We start from the raw sequence: 18372 nt of genomic DNA, 5'->3' as shown, positions 1-18372 counted from the left end.
TGGCTTCGGAAAGTTGGCCTCTGACCACCACACTGGCACAGGCGTGTACACACACATATGCAAAATAAATTAAAAACAACCTTTCTTTCTTTCTTTTTTAAGAAGGAAATATCTCAACTCCAGCAGGCGGCAGTGTCAACCAAACACCAGCCCCAGCGTGGGCCGCGCGGGGAAACCCGTGGGGTAGAGCTACCGGAGCAGCCAGGGAACCACGCGTAGGGGCGTGATCACCCTGAAAGAAGGGCGTGGCCACCGTTCGAGTCCCACCTCATCACCTCAAGCCTGGATGGTGGGCGTGTCTCCGAGTCTCTCCCCAAGAGACACGCGTGGGCCGCTCCCCTCTGGGAGGAGGGCCACAGAGGAGGGTTGCCGGTGTCTCTGGCGGCCCCTCCCGGTGCGGAGCCACGTGGTGGGCGCGGGCCGAGCCCTCCGGGAAAAACCTGACCCGTGGGGAGGTGGGGCGGGGTGGGGTGGGGGTGGCGGCTCCCGAAGTGCTGCGGAGCAGAGCTTAGAACTAACAGGTTCAGAGCACACAGGCAGCGGCGACGAGAGGAGGGAGGAGGCAGGCCGGCGCATGGGGCGCCCCGGCCCCGCCGGTAGCGCGCCCCCTCCGGCCAGGCCCCGCTGAACGCAGCCCGCGCAACGCCTCGAATTCGTACCCGGGGCCATGCCGGTCATGAAGGGGTTGCTGGCCCCGCAAAACACCTTTCTGGACACCATCGCCACCCGCTTTGACGGCACGCGTGAGTTGGGCCGAGCCTGGATCAAGTCTCCTTGGGACAGGGTGGATACCTGGATGTTGTGAGATCAGAGGAGAGAGAATGGGGTGCTGGCTCTCCTAAAACTGTGGGAAAGAAACGGGGTGCAGAGCCCTTGAGAGTGGAAATCAAGACATGGAGCTGGGGGGGGGGGGGACAAGGTTAGGGGGTGTGACTCAAGGCAAAAGCGACTCTTTGTGCCACAGACGGAGGAGGGGCCTTGGGAGCCATCCACTCCAGGGTAGAGCTGAGCTGGGAGTGTGTATAGAGGTTTCTGAGGCGTGGAGATGGGACAAAGTGGTCTGATGACTACAGCTGCCTCTGCCCCAGAAAAGAGAGAGAACAGACTTCGGCGAGACCTAGTCTGCATTAAGGTCACGCTCCCCCCAAATCGTGAGCTAACCGTGTGTGAGGTGGGTGAGGCAAAGCGGGGGCAAGTAGTTGAGATCGATTTAAAAAAAAAAAAAAAAAAAAACTCCTTGCTAGCCCACCTGAGCTTGGTTCCCAAGTTCAGCACCCTGGACAGCCGCACCGCTCCTTCCCGGCCTCTTCTCCCGCCATTCCCTCTCCCAACTCTGGAAACCCCAGGTCTTCCTTTGTCCCTCTTTGAAACCCTGGCCGGCATTAGGAGGGTGGGGGAGCGGTAGCCGAGGGCGGAAACCGAGCCGCCAGGGCCCTACCTCCCCCCCCAACCTCCCTTGTTTCCATAGCGCCAATCACCGAGGCAACGGGCCCTGGGATGGAAGAAGTAGGCTGTGCCCAGGACCCAGTGCTTCCTAGAAATCCTCAGTGTCCGGATCAGACACCCCATCCCCTAAAAGTACCCTCTCCTACGGTCCTTGGACTGTTTGTGTCTCCTACCCCATCAACTAAGCCTATCCCCACATGTCCCCCACCCCCAAAGCTCTAATCCACTGAAGCTAGAGGGAGCCAACTCAGGTCTGGTGCTGGGGTGGCTGCAGCTCACACCTCAATATCTTCTCCAGTGTGACTTTGAGCATAAGGAACAGATCCTTTGAAACTCCTTAAAAATATATATCAAAAAAGTCAGCATTTCCTGGAAGGCAAGAAAGAGGGATATGTCTCCTACAGCCTTCCCCTCACTTTAAGCACATTTATGAGTTTGGAAATTTTCTGCCTTTTTTTTTTTTTTTTTTTTGCTTTGTTTAATGATAAGAGAGTGTGATGTCATTAGAATTTTTGTCCTGCTCATTAAAAGAGGATGCTGGGGTTTATCCAAGAATGTGCTTCCGAAATTGAGTGAATGGGTCGGGGGATGGGGGGTTTGGATGCCTTGTCCTCATCAGAACATCTCAGAGGGAGATAAGGAATCTCCTGGAAGCTTCTAGCTCTCTGATGTCTGCCCAATACTTGAGGGAACTGTTGTTCATGTAAAAGTTAGCTCTCCTCTTGGCTTGGGCCTGACCTCGACCTCTCCCTCCTGTAGACAGCAACTTCCTTCTGGCCAATGCACAGGGCCCACGGGGTTTTCCCATTGTCTACTGCTCTGACGGCTTCTGTGAGCTCACAGGCTACGGTCGCACCGAGGTCATGCAGAAAACCTGTAGCTGCCGGTTCCTCTATGGCCCAGAGACCAGTGAGCCAGCCCTGCAACGGTTGCAAAAAGCCCTGGAGGGACACCAAGAACACCGAGCTGAAATCTGCTTCTACCGAAAGGATGGTAAAAAGCCTGACATCTGCCCGCATCCCAGGCTTCACTCAGAAGAGTCTACTAGGCACAGAGAGGCTGATGGGCTTACCCTTCCATGGCCGCAGCTACCTGTAGGACTAAGATCCTTTCTGGGCCTTGGTCTATTTGTAAAGTGAAGGAACCAGATGACAGTTCTCTGGGGGTGTCTCCCAGCTCTAAACGTTCTCCAAAGCCTTTGACAAATTTGAGAAACCTAGGAAACTCAAAGGGTTGCACAGGGATGTTCATGTACCTCTGCTTTCTCTCTCTCTCTCTCTCTCTCTCTCTCTGTGTCCACAGGCTCAGCCTTTTGGTGTCTTCTGGACATGATACCCATCAAAAACGAGATGGGGGAGGTTGTGCTCTTCCTATTTTCCTTCAAGGACATCTCTCAGAGTGGAGGACCAGGGCTGGGCTCACCAGGAATCCATGGAGACAATAATCATGGTAACTACAGGTCCGGGTTGCAGTAGACTGCACTACACACAGCCTCTTAGGATGCAGCACCCCCCCCCCAACTTATCTCTATTCACTTTTTTTTCCCCAATAGAAAACTCCCTTGGGAGAAGGGGAACTAGCTCAAGACTTAGGTCCACAAGGAGACAGAACCGAACTGTCCTACACCGGTTGACTGGCCACTTTGGTCGCCGGGGCCAGGGAAGTGTAAAGGCCAATAGTGTGAGTTCCACCCCCGACTGATATTACCATGTCCCCCTGCCTTGATTCCTTGCTACCTTTTCCCTATTTCCCTGTCTGTCCGTCCAGTCTCCTTCTGTTGCCTTGTCCTTCTGCCCACCCATTTTCCACATACTACTTTCTACTTCATCACATGTGCCTCCCACAATTCCTCCTCCAGTCCCCACTTCTTTTCTTTAGTAGGTGATTGACATTGTTCTGGTGATGTCACAGAGGTGGGGCTGTAGCAGTAATCCTCCTCCCCCCGCCCCGAGTTTAAGGGTTGTATCATGAGGGATGAACTCACAAGTTGCTGTAATCTTAGGGGAAAAGCCCCTGTTGTGGACCTGGCATCTCACCCTATGTGCCACCCCCAAGGTTCCTGACCAAGCCAGGGGATGAGTTCCCCACCCACTTCTATAGTCTATTATAGGCCAAAGGAATTGGGTCGGCAGAGTTAACTTCTTCCCTGTGAGAGCATGCTCACTCCTCACTAAGTCCCTAAAACTTAGAAAGAACTACAAAGAATTTACGACCCTTCTGTTTGTCTGATTGTCATTAGACAATCTTCAAGTAGGGTGAGGGCCAGTCCATACACATGTTGCTGATAAAGCAAGATTTCTTTAGAAGCTACCAGAGGATGCTTTGTAGAGATTTAACTGCCTCGAACCAACACAGCCTCTGAGTTAGGACCCTGAGCTACAGCCTGGTACAGATGCTGACCTGAGAATTCCCCGCCCCCAACCCCATATCTTCCATCTCCTTTCTGACTACCCATGCAATACCAACCTTCCCCTTTCCCCAATCCCCAGACTCTTCCTTCCCCCAGCCTTAACCTTTCTTTCCCCTAAGTGTCTCCAACCACTACCCTTCTCCCTCTAGAACGTGTTTGAGCCAAAACCATCAGTGCCTGAGTACAAGGCGGCCTCCGTGGGGGGCTCCCGCTGCCTCCTCCTCCACTACAGCATCCCCAAGGCTGTCTGGGATGGTCTCATCCTTCTTGCTACATTCTACGTTGCGGTCACCGTCCCCTACAACGTCTGCTTCTCGGGTGATGACGACACCCCCATCACTTCCCGACACACCCTTGTCAGTGACATTGCTGTGGAGATGCTCTTCATCCTGGGTCAGACCCTCTGCTCTACTGACCTGGAGGGCGGGCAGTGGGGACCCACTCTGGCAAGCCTCCCTCCATCCTGGGTCTGCAGGGCCCTTCCTTAGCTTAAAGAGACTTCTCTTTGTAGTTCTGAGCTCTAGAGACCTAGTAGGGGTGAGTATGCCCTCAGAGGGGGAGGAGGCTTACCCCCCAGGACACTGTAAGTCCTGTAGTACCCAGTACCCTGCAGCCTTCAGCCTTGCGGCCTCTTCTTCGTATAGATCATCCAAGAGTCTCAGCTTTCTTCATTTTGCCTCCTCCTCCATTCTGGGTCTCCAATGCTCACTCCTAGCTTGCCCCATTCATTAGCTACCTGACCTGAGAGTTCAGGCTATGATCCCTAGTAACAGCCTCTTGCATTCCTCAGACATCATCTTGAACTTCCGCACCACCTATGTGTCCCAGTCCGGCCAGGTGATTTCTGCTCCTCGGTCCATTGGCCTCCACTACCTGGCCACCTGGTTCTTCGTGGACCTCATTGCTGCTTTGCCCTTTGACCTGCTGTATGTCTTCAACATCACTGTGGTGAGTGGCCCCCATCCCATCGTGCACCCTAGCGTCTGAACGCCAACCCAGCCTCTCCCATTAGAGGAGCAACCACAAACCCAGCTCCAGTCCTATCCATTTATATGCAGATAGATGTTCCTCCGACCCTGCCATAGGCATAGCCCTGAGCCAGGCACTGGGAAGGAACCCAAAGGGTCTATGCTCTTGGAGAACTCAGCTCGCAGTCTTTGAGGGAAGCGGAGAGAACCGAATGCTAACTATGGCTACCAAGGCGGCGTTGGTCTGACGCCAAATGAGTGGTACTTTTCACATTTTTTTTTAAAATTTCACAAACAACTGATGAGCATTTAGCTGTCTGCAAAACACTATATGGGGTCTGGTCACTATGGTAGACAGAGACAAGGAATTGGCCCTCAAAGCCCCCTCAGATTGGTGAGACGGGCAGAAATATGGAAAGAGGACATTAGACACAGACTTGCTGAATAGGAGATGGCAGTCGCTGCATGGTAATGCTGCACAGGGTCTGGGATGGTCTTTGAGATCTAAGCTGGAACGCTGGTATATGCAAAAACATTCTGAAATCAGGCCAGCACCTGGGGGCAGAAGCATTCCAGCTGGGCAGGGGCTGAGGTGGTCTGGGAAGGAACTGTTCCTGGGGGAGGCAGGAGCAGAGCCAGGCCTCCAAGAATGAACAGGATTTGGCTAGCAAAGGATGAGACTCCAGAGAAAGAGAATAGTTAAGCCAAGCCAGCGAGTCAGAGGCTGGGCAGTGTACCTGGACCAGTGTCTTCACTTGGGACTGCCTGGAAATGCCCTGAGTGGTCAGTATGAAGGCCAGATAGTAGGTCTGTTCTACTCCAAGGTGAGGCACTCTTGCCCTGTGTCCCCAAGCCCCCTTGCCATTGTGGGGGAGGCGAGGTGGAGAGCAGTTTTCCTGTGTGCTCTCCCTGCTGCACTCAACTATAGCAGGAAACCACCTACACGAAGCCGGATTTAACTAGCCGCCAACGGGCTGTGGGCCCCTTCTCCTGGTTGTGCACATGTGTGTGCATGCTCCTACACACACACACACACACGTGTGTGTGTGTGTGTGTGTGCGCGCGCGTGTGTGTGTAAGTCTGCCCTGAAGTCCTAGCCATTCAGAAGACTGACTACCTGTCTTCAGGCTTGCAGCCATTCATGCCTCTATGCCCACCAGATAGTCAGCCAGGCACACAGCTGTCCTTATGAGAGAGGTGTGCTGCAGAGAGCCATCAGCTCCTCCTCTCAAGATGGGGAGAGGATGTCCCCTCTCCTCTGTTGTCTTCAGGAGTACTTTACAGACCAGTACTGTACTTTCACACATGTGGAACCCTTCAGGAAAGGTTCTTACATCTCTTATATGTTGATATGAAAGCTCAGTCAGAACTAGATCTCTAGACTCCTGGTCTAGTATTCTTTCCCATTTACAACTTGCTTCCCAGATAAGAAGGATCTCCAAATGTATGATGGCTTAGGGAAGATGAGGAGCAGTACCAGAAACTTCAGAGAGCTGGACACTTAACAAGAGTTAAGTAGAGTTCAAGGAGTCATGCCCCTGGCATTCTGAACAAAGGACAATGAGAGAATGGTCCTTAAAGGTACAGGCTGAAGATTGGTGTGTTAGGCCTTTAAAAAGATCCATGTGGGGAACCAGGGCTTCCTCCTTTCTAGCCCCTTTGTGAGGTAGTTCTGAAGCAGTGTGATGCTAGGGCCCTGGGGTAAGCTCTTCTGTGCAGCTCCCTGAAAGGGTGGTGAGAGCCTTTCTATCAAGCCCTAGCTGACAAGCTGTGTGTGGGTAAGGAGTGGATACTTCTTGTTTGCCATATTAGAAGGCCTAATTGAAGTGCTAATTATTTTAATAAAACCAGCAGATTTGGGAATGTGGCTTCATGGTTTAGAAAGAAAGGAAGAAAGAAAGGAAGGAAGGAAGGAAGGAAGGAAGGAAGGAAGGAAGGAAACTTGTCTAGAATGTATAAGGTCCTGGGTTTGATCTCTGCATCTCTTTCCCCATAGCAGTAGAATTAACAAATGTTTTCAGGAACCTCCTAGACACGTGTCTCTAGCTCATAGCAGGTGTCCTTAAGCCCTGCTTTCCTCCTCACCTGTAGCTGATCTACAAGCAGAAAAGCCCCTTGACCTTTGGCAGTCTTCAGGCCCCTTATTCAACCCCATTCCGTTCATTACACTTCCCCATGGTAGTTGCTAACCCTGGTTGATGGTATCTAGGATGGTGGAGCTCTGAGCAGGGATCTTCAACAGATCATTCGGTTTACCCCCTCTCTGCCAGCTCTGACCAGGGTTTGCTTTTGTATCACTCTGTATAATTCTATGAGGCAGCTTACTCCCAAATAGACTTGGTGTCCATCACCTTGAGTCTGAGTTGCAGCTCTGTTATTTTCTTGGTCTGTGACCTTGGAGCAAGTCACTCGTGTCGTGTCTGTGAGTCTTATGCAGTTCATTCATTCATCAGCAAACCAGGCTCCACCTGGGATAATAACTTGAAAGGTTGTTTTGTTTATTTTAATGAGGACTATAAATGCTGAGCTTAGTGGTGGAACAATGCAAAAGAAGTCCTCAGTGGCTAAGTTAATTATTCTCTCCTGATGCATTTTAAAGTCACTTTCTCAGGACAGCAGGGATAGTTTTTTTTTTTTTTCTTCTTTGCAGCTTCCTCTGGCTCCAGGGTGTCTGGTGGGGACAGGACGGGCCTGGGTGGAGGTGGGACTATGTGAGAGCTCTGGGGAGGTGTGCCTGCTGACAGCCTCCCCCGCTGCCCTCCTGCAGACCTCACTGGTACATCTGCTAAAAACTGTGCGGCTCCTGCGGTTGCTGCGGCTGCTGCAGAAGCTAGAGCGGTACTCACAGTGCAGCGCGGTGGTACTCACACTGCTCATGTCCGTCTTTGCACTCCTTGCTCACTGGATGGCCTGCGTCTGGTATGTCATCGGACGCCGGGAGATGGAGGCCAATGACCCGCTGCTCTGGGACATTGGTGAGCCACCAGCCCTAGACTTCCCAGCCCCCACCCCCTATCCCCCCACTACTCTTCCCCCCCAACCCCCTCCCATACCCCACTTGCTACCTCTCACCTCTCCTATCTCCAAACTGCTGCCCAGAACTCAACACCTCCTCATCCCATAGTCCTCTAGCCACTGGATAAAATGCCCTGCGTTCCTTCTGGGTTAAGTGTGGAGACACTGGTTTGAAGACAAGGGCTCTGCCTAGGGGGAAACTTTCAGCCTAACAGGGAACAAGATCAGTGGTAGGGGAAAGACATTGATGGAGAAAGGGTATCCTGGACAGAGGAAGCAGCGTGTGTAATGGCTTAGAAAGAGCTTAGTCAGCTCAACGCCATCATCTGTTCCTCCTTAGATACAATTAACGGAACCACTGTGGAGGAGGCAGACCCAGGCCCTCAGTGTTTCCTTGGAAAGTAGGTCAGATCCTAGGTGCTGTTTTTTTTTTTATATATATAATTTATTTAATTTCTGTCTTCAGACACACCAGAAGAGTGTATTAGATCCCATTCCAGATGGTTGTGAGCCACGATGTGGTTGCTGGGAATGGAACTCAGGACCTCTGGGTGCTGTTCTTGACACCTCCCACTCTGTCAGCCCACACTGTCCCACCACTTGGATCTATCATGGTCCTTCAATCTCTACTACCTTGTCCGGTCTAATCCACCTTCCTCTCTCTATGACTCCTACAATGGACTCAAAGGTTAAGAGCATTCGTTGACCTTGCAGAGGACCTGGGTTCAGTTCTAACACCCCTATGATAGGTAGCTCATAGGGGATCTATCTCTCTTCTGACCTGTGTAAGTGCCCACCCCCACAGTACTAATACATAACATGCTGGTGAACACTCATACACATTAAAAAAAATCTATAATAATAATTAAAAAAAAAATTAGACACTGACCCCATTCCCTGCTTCTTTCTACTTGGGCCCATACATGACATATTAGCAAACACTAATACATTTAAGATGAAATAAATAAATCTGTAATAATAGTTTTAAAACATAATAGACACTGACCCACCCCAGTTTGACCCTGGCCTTTACATAAGCTCCTCAAACTCCATGCTGTGGTCATGTGTCCGAGGCAACCCTGTGTGATCTATGTCCCCACCGTCTTCTCCTGTACAGCCTGTGTACACTACCTGCCCTCCTGGACCTAGCAACCGCTGATTTTTCACTACGCGCTTTGTACATGTTTTCCTCTCTGGTAGGCCCAGTGTTTCTTTTTTTCCCCAAGGTAAATTTTCTAATCTCTCTGTCTCCACCAAAAAAAAAAAAAAAATACCATGTCCTAAGAGAGTGATGCCCCTAGGATCCATGTTGCCCCTGCCCCTGCTATGGTTTCTTTTTCTTTTTAAGGTGTATTTTATTTTATATGAGTACACTGTAGCTGTCTTCAGACACACCAGAAGAGGACATTGGATCCCATTACAGATGGTTGTGAGCCACCATATGGTTGCTGGGAATTGAACTCAGGATCTCTGGAAGAGCAGTCAGTGCTCTTAACTGCTAAACCATCTCTCCAGCCCTATACACTTTCGTTGCTTGCCTTCTACCTGTAATGGCTTGTTTCTGTTTCCCCTTGACACAGTTTACAGGTGATGGCAGGGGCAGCCCTGGCTGGGTCAGGTCTCAGCATTTTCCCTACCACACACACATACAGGAAACACACAGTAACATATCAGAGAGTTGAAGGGACCCCTGTGGTCAACGGTGTATGGAATGGGTAACCTTGGAGTCAACTGTAGGCAATTCTTGGCCTCCAGGCCCAACCACCTCTGCTCAGCACACTTCCTGTCTCAGTGGCTACAAACTGACCCTCTCTGTAAATATGTATCCAAGGCCAAACAGGCAGATCAGGGAAATGCTTTCTCCAGCGCTGGGGTAGCCAGCCATATTTTCTTCCATCCCGCTTTCCACAGGTTGGTTGCACGAGCTGGGCAAGCGGCTGGAGGAGCCTTACGTCAATGGCTCGGCAGGTGGACCATCTCGGCGCAGTGCCTACATCGCCGCTCTGTACTTCACGCTGAGCAGCCTCACTAGTGTAGGCTTCGGCAACGTGTGTGCCAACACTGACGCTGAGAAGATCTTCTCCATCTGCACGATGCTCATAGGCGGTGAGGCCAGACCCACTATTTCCAGGGAGCCTGTGAATCTGGGCTTGTGCACAGGGAAATAAGTCTCAGAGAAGACAAGGTGCCCACCCAAGTCCACACAGTCACGTGTTCACTCATATTCACTACCCATGACTATGCCTCAAACAGCTGTGTTCTCTTAAAAAATACCCAAGGTCATGGCCAAGGGGGTGATGAGAGAGGAGTATGGGTATGCCCCATCTATGGATTGCCACCTACTTCCCCCTGCCTCTGATTACTAGATGTGCTCACAGGAACCCGCTAGCTCTCCCGTGCTTCCCCAGAACCTCTGAGACCCATCCAAGGCAGGGTGATTCGAGGAGCACAAGGCGCAAATGTGCGGGGAGAGCCTCTGATACTCTGGGTTGCCACCTCTGTAGCGCTGATGCACGCAGTGGTGTTTGGGAATGTCACAGCCATCATCCAGCGCATGTACTCCCGACGCTCGCTCTACCACAGCCGCATGAAGGACCTCAAGGACTTCATCCGAGTGCATCGTCTGCCCCGCCCACTCAAGCAGCGCATGCTCGAATACTTCCAGACTACGTGGGCAGTCAACAGCGGCATCGATGCCAACGAGGTAGTGCTAAGCAGGGGTTCCTGCCACGTGGCGGTACAGTAGGGAAAGGCCTCCCCAGGATTGGAACAGAGGCAACCAGGGTGCGATGAGGCACAGGGCTCTCAGCAAGGAAGAAATCCAAAGCCCTTTCTTTGGTGCTTAAACATGGAGGTTGAAAGGAAGCATAATGCTTGAGTCTAGACTTGAGTGGACACCTTGCCTTCCCTGGGCCTCAGTTTCTCCTTCATGGTAGGCTTCACAGTTTCCCCCAGTACTACAGTGGGCTGAGGTATCCTTTCCCATTGGTTCTTATGTACTAACACAGTAGAGAACGGGACGGTAACTAGAGATGACAGGCAGCCTAGGCCCTAAAGGACACCCCAAGAAAGGTGGGAGAAGGAGACCGGTACAGAGAAACATGCAAGGAATGGAAACATACAGGAGTGAGTCCCTGCAGTAGGTCAGGTCATTGTGTCTGAGCCCAGAGGGGACAAGGAAGGTGTTACAGAAATGGATACATCATGGTCAAGAGAATCAGTCTGCCATGAGACCATTCCAGGCCGATTAAAAAAAGAAAAAGCAACCTAGGTGCCTGGTAAAGCAGAGTGGATGAGTTCAAGGCTCTAAAGTAATTAAGTGAGCTCTGGAGAGGGGAGGTTGTACTGGAAGGAGCGACTGTGCCGTGCTGTGCCAGTGTTGGGGCTGAGCAGCCGAAGCCCCAAGGGCAGATAGCCTTGAGTTTGCAGTTTTATCCTGTCAGATCTCTAAAAAGGGGTGTGGCAGAGGGTGAAGGAGGAAGTAGATGGGAAACATTTGCCAGGAAAGGATCCACAAGAGCAGGCAAATTCTAGTTGGTTGCAAGAGAGCAGCTCACAGTGCTACCCTGGTCTGGCTTGGAGTCAAGGGATGAGATGAGGTCACCTCGAAGGACGACTGAGTTTGGGGATGAAGGGGAGTGTCCAGGGCTGAGCCATCAGGAGATGAGTTGCTTATGGGAGACTCAGGTGCCCATCAGGTAGTAGTTGTAAATATACCTGTGAACCCAACGTTAGGGCTTCCAGGCATGAGTAGTGGGGAAGAGGGGGCTGGTTACCATGATGTGTGTGTGGGGGGAGACATAGAAATGAGAAGTGACTGAGGGGATTGTCTATGCAAGGAGACTGGGAAAGGAATGAGGAAGGAACGCCAGAGATGTGGGGGCCAAACTGGGAGGGAGTCTCTTCCAGGGGTCCAGGCAGAATAAGAACGAGATCAGCAAGACAGAGTTGCCAAGGGGCTCCATGGTTCTATGAGGGAAATGTGGAGAGCTCTGGTAATGTTCAAGACCTAGCATGAGCCTACATTTTACAGATAGAGATACCAAGGCCCAGAGAAGAGAAGAGGGACCAAGGCCCCCCAGAAATGTAGGAGCAAAGATGATTCCTACTTCCCCAGTTCCCAGTTGAAGTCTGACCCACCAAGGATGACTCTTGACTTAGAATTGACTAACCAGAATCTATGACTGTTCAGCGTGTGCAGCCATGTGTGGTATCCAGAGGGAAGACTTGGTCTCTGCCCAGGAGTTAGATTTGGTGATCAACATAGTAAAAAAAAAAAAAAAAATTGAGGCTACACAAGAAGTTTAAGGTCCAGTGGGAATTTTAAAGAGAGGGCAAGTTGGCACCCTTGCCTTGGGGCTCTCCAATTCATTTGTAGACTTGAGTAGTGGGGGCTAAGGAGTTGGCCAGAATAACCTCTGCCTCTTGTGACAGTTACTGCGTGACTTCCCAGACGAGCTGCGAGCTGACATCGCTATGCACCTGAACCGGGAGATCCTGCAGCTGCCTTTGTTTGGAGCAGCTAGCAGGGGCTGCCTTCGGGCCCTCTCCCTACACATCAAGACCTCATTTTGTGCTCCTGGAGAGTACCTGTTACGCCGTGGGGATGCCCTACAGGCACACTACTATGTCTGCTCTGGCTCCCTTGAGGTGCTCCGAGACAACATGGTGCTGGCCATCCTTGGTGAGAAACTTGTCACCTCACACTGCCCATCCTAAGACCTTCTTCAGAGACCTTGGGGATAGCCCGGGGAATGGGAGACCTCTAACAAGTACCTAGAATGCCTACTGAGCAGTAGTCTTCCTCAATCCTTTGACCCTATTACATCCCCCTTTATTACAGTTCCCCCTTGACCATTCCTCCCACTCTGCCCCAACTCTTTGGCCACCTGTTAACCCATGGGCCCTTCATCAGTAACTCCCATTCATACCAACTCACGCTTTTATATTGCATCATCTTCTGGTTCCACTGACCTGTTGCCAAAGGACTCTAAAACCTGTTGATTTTTACCGTTTAACTAACCCCTCTGGCTAATCTTTATTGATCACCCAATTTTATTGGTCATTTCTCCAGCACTATAAATATCTCCCGCTGGCTGCTGCCCAGCTTCACCTGCCATTCTCCACTGACCTGTCACAAGTTCCCCGATTCCCTCTTCCAATGCACTAACTCACCTTCAGCCCTCCTTAAGTACTCTGACCATCTCTCAGGTGTGCTGATCTCCCACTGATATTTCATCCATCCCAGTTGACCGTCCTCTTCCTCTACCCACAGGAAAGGGGGACTTGATTGGGGCAGACATCCCTGAGTTGGGGCAGGAGCCTGGGTCAGGGGCAGGTCCCACATGCGTGTTGAAGACCAGCGCTGACGTGAAAGCACTGACTTACTGTGGCCTGCAGCAGCTGAGCAGCCGAGGGTTGGCTGAGGTCCTGCGGTTGTATCCGGAATATGTGGCTATCTTCCGGGCTGGCCTACCCCGGGACCTAACCTTCAACCTGCGCCAAGGCTCAGAAAACAATGTATGTAGACAATGTATGGCTGCCACCTCCACCAAGGTACCTCCTTCCTTCAAAACAGATATCTTGCATATTTCTCCTCCCTAAAAACATCATCTCTAACTCCAACTACCTCCTTCTATTGCTTCATATCTACTCTCTTCCCACCCCACTCCACTTGGGCCTCACCCAGCCTCTGGGCAATCTCTTACAGCCTTCTACTATTGCCCAGTACCTCTCAGCCTTATCTTTATGAACAACTCCTTCTTTTAGGTCTCCCTCTGAATTGGTGCCAGTCCCCCAAAGTCCCTCTCCTTTGCTATTGTCTCAGTGGTTCCCACTCTGTTTTAGGCTGATGTGTCTTTTGCTACTTTGGGGTTCAATTTGTCATTCTGAATTTCCCTGAGTTGGAATTGGTGGTCTGGCTCAATTCCATAAAAAGGTCCCATGTACTCAGTCCTTTAACACTGTTCAGTAGAGCGAGGAGGGGCTGTACCAGAGGAGTGAAGAGCTAGGAGTCAGCTTGCGTTCCCACTGTCTCCACAGGGCCTCGGCCGCTTCTCACGTTCTCCTCGCCTCTCCCAGGTAATCGGCATTTCTGGGTGGGGCGAGGTTGTTCTGTGGAGAGGTTGGGAGGCAGGCAGCTTTCCTAGTTCGTCTGCCACAGGCAGAAGGGACAGAGAGTCGGAGTAGCATCTTGTACCATGGGTTGCATCCCAGTGAAGGGTCCTGTTGTCTACTGCCCAGTAACAACTGATGCTCCCTCTTCCCACAGGCTCGCTCCGACACTCTTGGTTCCTCCTCAGACAAGACTCTGCCATCCATCACAGAAACCGAGGGTGGCACGGAGCCTGGGGCTGGTTCCAAGCCCCGTCGGCCCCTCCTGCTGCCCAACCTCAGTCCAGCACGACCTCGGGGGTCCTTGGTCAGCCTTTTGGGCGAGGAGCTGCCCCCATTCTCAGCCCTTGTCTCCTCTCCTTCCCTGTCCCCATCTCCTTCCCCTGCCCTGGCTGGCCGGGGTCAGAGTCCCTCCCCGCACGGCCCCCCCAGGGGCTCTGCTGCCTGGAAGCCCCCCCAGCTCCTCATTCCCCCACTGGGAACATTTGGACCTCCGGACCTCAGTCCCCGGTGAGATGCCAGCCTTCCTTGCCTTTCCCATATCCCTGCTGGCTTCCAGAACCTTCTTTGGGCTCCATTCCCAGCGTTCCAACCAGTGCTCCTTCCTGTCTCTGCCCCATTTGCCAACCCTGCCTTTCCAACCACAGCTTGCAATCCCATTCTGCTTTGACCACTGTTTTTCCCCAGTTTCCTGCCTCTGCTGCCCTCATTGACCTGCCGCCTACTCTATTCTGACCCCGCACCCTCTGTATGGTGCTGATGAACATTATTCTACCCTCAGGATCGTGGATGGCATTGAGGACTCCAGTAACACAGCTGAGGCCCCTACATTCCGGTTCAGCAAGAGGCCAGAGCCCACCAGAACTCGCTCACAGGCTCCCCCTTCAGGTAAGGAACCACAGTGACTTCAAATCACAGTAATTTAAGTATCTGCCCATTTATCCATCCATCCACCTGCCCATCTATATCCACCTGTCACACACCCATCATCCATCCATCCATCCATCCATCCATCCATCCATCCATCTGTCCGTCCATCCACTTAATCTATCCCATCCATCTGTCCATCTACCCATCCACTTTGTGTCACGAGTGTGACGTGCCATTCTAGGGATACACAGTTTAACTAGTTCTTGCCAAAAGTTACATACAACCAAACCAGATCCTGCCAACATTTTATCCAGGGGGAGTGGGCAATACCTGTGCACACAGATAAACAATTCTAGAATTCTGCGCCAAGTTCTACAACTGAGAGGAGAGCAAGACTTTGTGGTAGGGACTGGAAGGACACTTGGCTACTTCTTAAGTGAACTGCAAGGAGCCACAGACACAATGCTAAAGCCTCGTTAGCTGAGTGTGACCCCTAGAACCGTATGAAGGAAGGAGAGAACTGACTTCCGAAAGGTGTCCCAGCACTGTGAGATACACGTCTACACAGCTATAAATAAATACATGTAATTAAAAAGAAAAGGAGAGCGTGGCACTTTGGTAAAATGGAGCAACTGTTCCAAGGTATAAAAGCACGCACAGAAGAGACACTGTTTGAATGGCAAGAAGCCCTGTTGCCTAGAGCTGGAGAGCAGAAGACATGGAGGAAGGGTAGAGGTTGGGAGAGTCACAGAGCCACAAAACCAGCTGCTGGTGTTGGTTTCCCCATCTCTCTGACACTAGAGAATTCTATTCCTTGCTTCCTGCAGGACCGAGGCTCAGCCGGGAACTGGCCACAGAAGCAGCAGAGGAAGTGAAGGAAAAGGTCTGCAGGCTGAACCAAGAGGTGAGTTTGGTTTGGCTCTTTCCCTTCAACCCCGGAGAATATCGCCTTGGGATCTGAGAGGAGTATGCCATGTTCTAGAGCTAGCCAGACTCCTGTGTTCTGTTAGTCACACTAGCTAAATTAAATCACCCTGGGCAAGTCCCACAGCTATGCTGGGCTTCTGTTTCCTCACTTAAAAGTTAGAAAAATAAGATGTCTGTATGGGTGGTGATGGCCCACTCCTTTAATCCTAGTGCTCAGGAGGCAGAGGCAGGCAATGTCCCAGTCCAAGGTCTACAGAGTGAGTTTCAGGACAGGTAGGACTAGACGGATAAACCCTGTCTCAAGAAAACCAAATGATGGATGGATGGATAGATAGATAGAAAGAAAAATAGTATGTTCTTCCTAGAAGTGTGAGGATAAAAGTACAAACATCTGGTTCCCCCCCTCCTGCTGCATCTCAGATATTCACTAACACCTCCCCCTCCCACAATTAGGTGTCCATTTACAGCCCGAGACCATCCAACCAATTAAAAGTCTGATGCCTGGGGCTTAAGTCCTTTCCCTTTTTATCTTATCCAGTCTTAGGAAATGGTGTGTGTGTGTGTGTGTGTGTGTACATGTGCACATGCACACACTCTTTTAGCCTTAGAGGACCTATGTCCTTGTGGCTGAATACTGTCCAGGAAGAGACCATATTCTATATACTTAGGCTAGGCTAGGCACCGCCTCTACTTCTTCCCTAAGGGATCTCAGTTCTGTCGCCACACAGCTACCTAACCCAACCCCTGGGAGACACCTTCCCTCAGTTCTAATAAACAGTTTGCAGCCCAGAGAGGCAGCATCTGGGCCAGAGCAGGGCCTAGAGCTATCTCCAGTTCAAGGTTAATGGCAAGTTCTGCTTCTGCTTACTGCCCACAGCTCCAGGCCAATGATTCCCATACCTGAGTCTATATCTGTACCACCCTTAAAGTACAAGTTCCCTGGTTTGGAATGTCTAGGGTGGAGCCAAGAACTCCAATTTGATAAGTTTCTCAATAGATTCTGTACTAAAAACCACCTGTAAAGACAAGACACTTGGGCTGAGAGCTTTGCTGTGACTATGCTTTTTTTTTTTTTTTTTTTTTTCTTCCCTATATTTTAAGGGAGAGAGGCAAGGAGAATCAAAAATTCAGGATCATCCTTCCCTACATGGCCAATTTGAGACCAGACTGAGCTAAGAGACAGTCTCAGGGAGATGGTTTAATTGGTAAAATGCCTGCCACATAGGCATAAGGACCTGAGTTCTGATCCCTAGTGCACACCGAAAGCCAGGCATAGGGCTGCATTGCATGCCTGTAACACTGGCGATGGGGAAAGGATCTGGACAGAAAAATGCTGGTCAGTCAGTCTAGCTGGTTGGTGAGCTCCAAGTGAAAGGACTCTGTCTCAGTCCTTTTCCCGGCCTGTCCTGGAACTCTATAGACTAGGCTGGCCTCAAATTCATGAAGATCCACCCACCTCTGGGATTAAAAGTGTGTGTCATGGCCTAGAGAGATGGCTCAGTGGTTAATAGTACTGACTCCTCTTCCAGGGGTCCTGAGTTCAATTCCCAGCAACCACATGGTTAACACAACGACAGTATACTTGTTTATAATAAATAAATTTGAAAAAAAAGTGTGAGCCACCACCATTCAGTGAGGCTTTGTCTTAGAACAACCAAAACAAAACCAACCAAACAAAACCATAGAGAATAAGAGGAAGTTATCCAATGTTGACCTCTGGCCTAGAAGGACACACACACATAGACACACATGCACTGCACACAGACACAAATTAAATATGCAAAAAGTCAGGGAGTAGGGACAGCAGTGTCCGCTGTTACAAATAACTTTTTGGAAATGTACTAGGATGCTCATAGGCTATTATGGCTCCCTGCTCTTTCTTCTTCCCAGGTGGCTGTGACAGACTGTTAAAGAAGAATTTTGTAAACTGTAATGTGGGGGATGAGGGGTGACCTGGTTATTACTATGGCATCTGTGAGACATTTTGCTATGTTTTCAACAGATCTCCCGTCTCAATCAGGAAGTGTCTCAGCTGAGCCGGGAACTGCGGCAAGTGATGGGCCTCTTACAAGCCAGGCTGGGTCCCCCAAGCCACCCAGCTGACTCAGCTTGGCTCTCAGATCTTCCTTGCCCCCATCAGAGACCACCATGCACCTCTCCTCATATCTCTGGACCACCACCTAGTCTCCAGAATACTACACTTGCTGTAGTCCACTGTCCAGCCAGTGCTGGGACAGTGGAGATAGGGGTCACCCCCTCAGAGCTGAGATCTTCCATGGTGCCACCCTATCCCTCAGAACATGATCCTCTTGGACCCTCTCCAGTGCCAGAGGCTTCTCCCCTGACCCCAAGCCTCCTGAAGCACAGCTTCCAGTCTGAGTCAGACACATTCCACTGACCCTGGCCTTGGGCCCAGGCCTGTCTGGGGTGGGCTTTACTACCTGCCATCCAGGGAGGAGCTGGGCTCCTTGGCCTCTTGCCTTGGGGTCAGCAGCTGCCAGCTGGTCTGGTTCGCTCTGGATTCTCTGGACTTTTTAACAACAAGTGGCCACATCTAACCCCTTTCCATTTTCTAAACCATCCCCCATCCTCCTCTTCTGGGAGGGGAGTCACTTGAAGCCG

General features: G+C 51.1%; 1 protein-coding gene across 2 annotated transcripts; it reads left to right on the top strand.

Moving 5' to 3' along the window:
* Nucleotides 1–667: 667 nt before the first annotated feature.
* Nucleotides 668–18148, top strand: KCNH4 (potassium voltage-gated channel subfamily H member 4; the record flags this gene model as incomplete). Of its 2 annotated transcripts, none has more annotated exons than XM_080922595.1 (16): nt 668–743; nt 2206–2439; nt 2749–2895; nt 2999–3126; nt 4006–4249; nt 4647–4804; nt 7592–7799; nt 9751–9945; nt 10344–10543; nt 12274–12523; nt 13115–13359; nt 13882–13920; nt 14111–14463; nt 14735–14841; nt 15651–15727; nt 17753–18148. In XM_080922595.1, 16 exons carry the CDS (start codon nt 668–670, stop codon nt 18146–18148), a joined length of 3057 nt encoding a protein of 1018 aa, XP_080778721.1. The 2 variants fall into 2 exon arrangements, with proteins under 2 accessions (XP_080778721.1, XP_080778720.1); XM_080922594.1 differs by having other exon boundaries at nt 14735–14854; nt 15664–15727.
* Nucleotides 18149–18372: the final 224 nt, after the last annotated feature.

The sequence above is a fragment of the Micromys minutus genome (assembly GCF_963924665.1).
Source record: "Micromys minutus genome assembly, chromosome: 10".
Classification (NCBI taxonomy): Eukaryota; Metazoa; Chordata; class Mammalia; order Rodentia; family Muridae; genus Micromys; species Micromys minutus.
Note: the sequence above shows the minus strand (reverse complement) of the source record. Positions and strands in the feature narration are given on the sequence as shown.